At 37.9% G+C, this 3,434-nt stretch overlaps 1 protein-coding gene across 1 annotated transcript in view; it reads right to left on the bottom strand.

Annotated features, from left to right (window-relative positions):
- LOC143248083 (uncharacterized) overlaps positions 1–2,513 on the bottom strand; it is a 44,463-nt gene extending 41,950 nt beyond the window's left edge. The window contains exon 1 of the mRNA XM_076496520.1: positions 2,379–2,513. Coding sequence (XP_076352635.1) covers positions 2,379–2,513 — 135 coding nt within the window. The remainder of the gene's footprint in view (positions 1–2,378) is intronic.
- Positions 2,514–3,434: the final 921 nt, after the last annotated feature.

Below are 3,434 nucleotides of genomic sequence, written 5' to 3' on the forward strand. Positions count from 1 at the left end.
ACAACCTGATTACATGAATCATAATATAGCTCATACGTACATATATATGTATATAGTTGTGAACTGTAACACAGTTAATATAAACGTATATATATTTGTGAACTTTATGTAGCTCCATTGTGTTATTCATTTAGCTCTTTATTAGTTTATGTTTTCACTGTAGGTATATGTGATAAACTACACTCGGATTCATGTAACGACTTTAGGCCTGGCGTGGCCTATTAATTAGTGTTGTCGGATTACGAATCCGAGTTATTGTGTTCGTGTCCCATGGCTTCAAGAGAGCGATATGAAATTAACGGTTAACTTTCGCACTATTCAGTCAGGAAAAACAGTTGTTGAGGAGGCGACGATGGGTGTACGTTAGAGGGTGTGACAACCGAGATGGACCAATAATTATGTTACGTTAACTGCTTTACCTAGAGTCTGTCGGATAACAGTTTAAAATGTATGTGAGCTAAGCGGGAATGGCCCACGTGTATTTCAGAGTGAAAATCGTGAAAGAAGCAAAAATAATTTGAAAGTTTTGTTTTTCAATTCAGGAAGCAAAATGTTGTTGTTTTTTTTTAATTGATGGAGGTTGGGTCAGCTTGTCATGCGACTGTAAAATACCTCAAGTGTCTATTCAATAATTCATTCTATCATTGAGATAGCCAGTGACTTTCCAATCACTTCACTTCTAAATACGTCTAAAGTACTCGTGACTCAGTCACCCACGGTGCCAGCTGTCGGTGGCCGTACACAGCGGAACTGGACACCATTTATTCAGCCTTCAACAAGCCAACTCCAATTTGATCACGTGCAGTAGACCCACCCCTTTAATTCAACAATTCAACTTAATTTTGGGCTAACAGATTGGCTACTGCTTTTGTTTGTAGCCATGGGTGAGCACTCTTGCACCGATGCGTTTATCTCACCCTTCCTCCGGTCAGCTGTAGCCGACGGTCGGGCCGTATCTCCGGGAAAATGCACATTGTTAACCCCTGGGAATCTGAAAGAATCAAAACGACACGGGACAAAACCTCGTTTTTAGCGAAGGTTTCAAGCTAATTTTCCCCATTGTTATTCAAACTATACCTTGCATAATGGCGCACACATTTACTAATTATCTTGAAGTTTCTAAATAAGTCGAGACCATTTTCTCTAAAAACTTTCCTCTTTCAGCCTAATATTATAATTTAACTGCACGAGCGCACGTGAAAAGGAGTCCAAATGGCAATATGGCTATCATTTGTAGCATAACTGGCTCATCAACGCTAAAAATAGAGTAATAATTTACTAGAAATAACGAAAGTTACTAAACCAGAACCAGAACGCCCACGCCTGAGTCATTATATCATTATTATGTTTATTCCCACACGATTCGTTTTATTTATTTATATATTTCAGAAAGTCAAATGGCTATAAAGTGGAATTGCATTAAGTGACTGCAATGGGCATGTATTGCTATATCTAAAATTAATAAGACTAGGCCTCATCTATGTACCACAATCTAACGAATTCGTTAGAGGTGGAGATGTGTAGTTTTAGTACTGTTTCGGTACATTATACAGAAATTCTGCCCTGTCTACTGAAAGAGAAATACAATAGTCTATCATTTAACATCGTTACTTGTTTTTAAAACGTAATGTGGAGTTTCTTAGATATGTGTGCTGTATCCGTGGGTTAGATATATGTGAATGTGTGATATATATCTATATATACGTATTAGATACATGTGTGCTAGATATATATGAATATGTATTACACACATATGCGTATTAAACGCGTGCGTGTGTATTACATATTTATGTATTAACTACTCGAGTCAGTTCGAGAGATTATTGTAAATCACAATTTGAGAATATTCAGGAGGAACTACACAGCGTGCATATATTTGTTCAGTTTATTTGAAATGTTATTTTCGCAGCTGTTTGACATTATTGGGGAATAAAAGATCTCAACACTTATAGATAGCGTTCCATACAATTCTATGGCGTCTGTTGAATCAGTCGGTTACTAATAACGTCATTTATTTTTAGGTTTATAATACTAGTTTTACCCTTCAGTTTGGTCCTACGTTAATTTATCACTCGTTTTCCATCAAGCTTTATAAAATATGTACACTTGTCGAGAGCATTTTGTCTACCAATACTCCAAAGCATTTTGTCCACCAGTGCTTCCAAAGCATTTTGTCTACCAATGCTTCCAAAGCATTTTGTCCACCAATACTTCCAAAGCATTTTGTCCACCAATGCTTCAAAGCATTTTGTCTGTGCTTCAAAGCATTTTGTCCACCAATACTTCCCAAGCATTTTGTCCACCAATACTTCCAAAGCATTTTGTCTACCATTACTTCGACATTTTGTCTACCAATGCTTCAAAAGCGTTTTGTCTACCATTAGCTTCCAAAGCATTTTGTCTACCAATGCTTCCAGAGCGTTTTGTCCATAATGCTTCAAGAGCGTTTTGTCTGCCATAAGCTTCAAAGCGTTTTTGTCTTTGATAGCTTCCAAAGCGTTTTTGTCTGCCATAGCTAGAAAGCGTTTTTGATCTACCAATATTTAAAGCGTTTTGTCTACCAATGCTTCCAGAGCGTTTTGTCTACCAATAGCTTAGAGCGTTTTGTCATGATAAGCTTCCAGAGCGTTTTGTCCACCAATGCTTCAGAGCGTTTTGTCTACCATTACTTCCAGAGCGTTTTGTCTACCAATGCTTCCAAAGCATTTTGTCACCAGTAAGCGTTTTGTCACCAATAAGCTTCCAGAGCGTTTTGTCCACCAATACTTCAAAGCGTTTTGTCCACCAATGTATTTCCAGAGCGTTTTGTCTCAATAGCTCCAAGGCGTTTTGTCTAAGTGCTTCCAAAGCACGTTTTGTCACCAGTAGCTTCCGAGCGTTTTTGTCCTACCAAGCTTCGAGCGTTTTGTCATAAAGCTTCAAGCTGAGCGTTTTTGTCTACCAGAATTCTGAAACGTTTTGTTCATCCACCAATGCTTCAGAAGCGTTTTGTCTGCCAATTGCTTCAAAGCGTTTTGTCTACCAATGCTTCCAAGAGCGTTTTGTCCACCAATGCTTCCAAAGCGTTTTGTCTCACCAATAGCTTCAAAGCGTTTTGTCCACTAATTCTTCCAGAGCGTTTTGTCCAAAATACTTGTAAACATTTTGTCTACCATTACTTCCAAAGCATTTTGTCCACCAATACTTCCAAAGCATTTTGTCTACCATTACTTCCAAAGCATTTTGTCTACCAATGCTTCCAAAGCATTTTGTCCACCAATGCTTCCAAAGCATTTTGTCTACCAATGCTTCAAAGCATTTTGTCTACCAATGCTTCAAAGCATTTTGTCTACCAATGCTTCAAAGCATTTTGTCTACCAATACTTCCAAAGCATTTTGTCTACCAATACTTCCAAAGCATTTTGTCTACCAATACTTCCAAGAAACGACCTAAA

Source organism: Tachypleus tridentatus, chromosome 4, assembly GCF_004210375.1.
Source record: "Tachypleus tridentatus isolate NWPU-2018 chromosome 4, ASM421037v1, whole genome shotgun sequence".
In the NCBI taxonomy this organism is placed as follows: domain Eukaryota; kingdom Metazoa; phylum Arthropoda; class Merostomata; order Xiphosura; family Limulidae; genus Tachypleus; species Tachypleus tridentatus.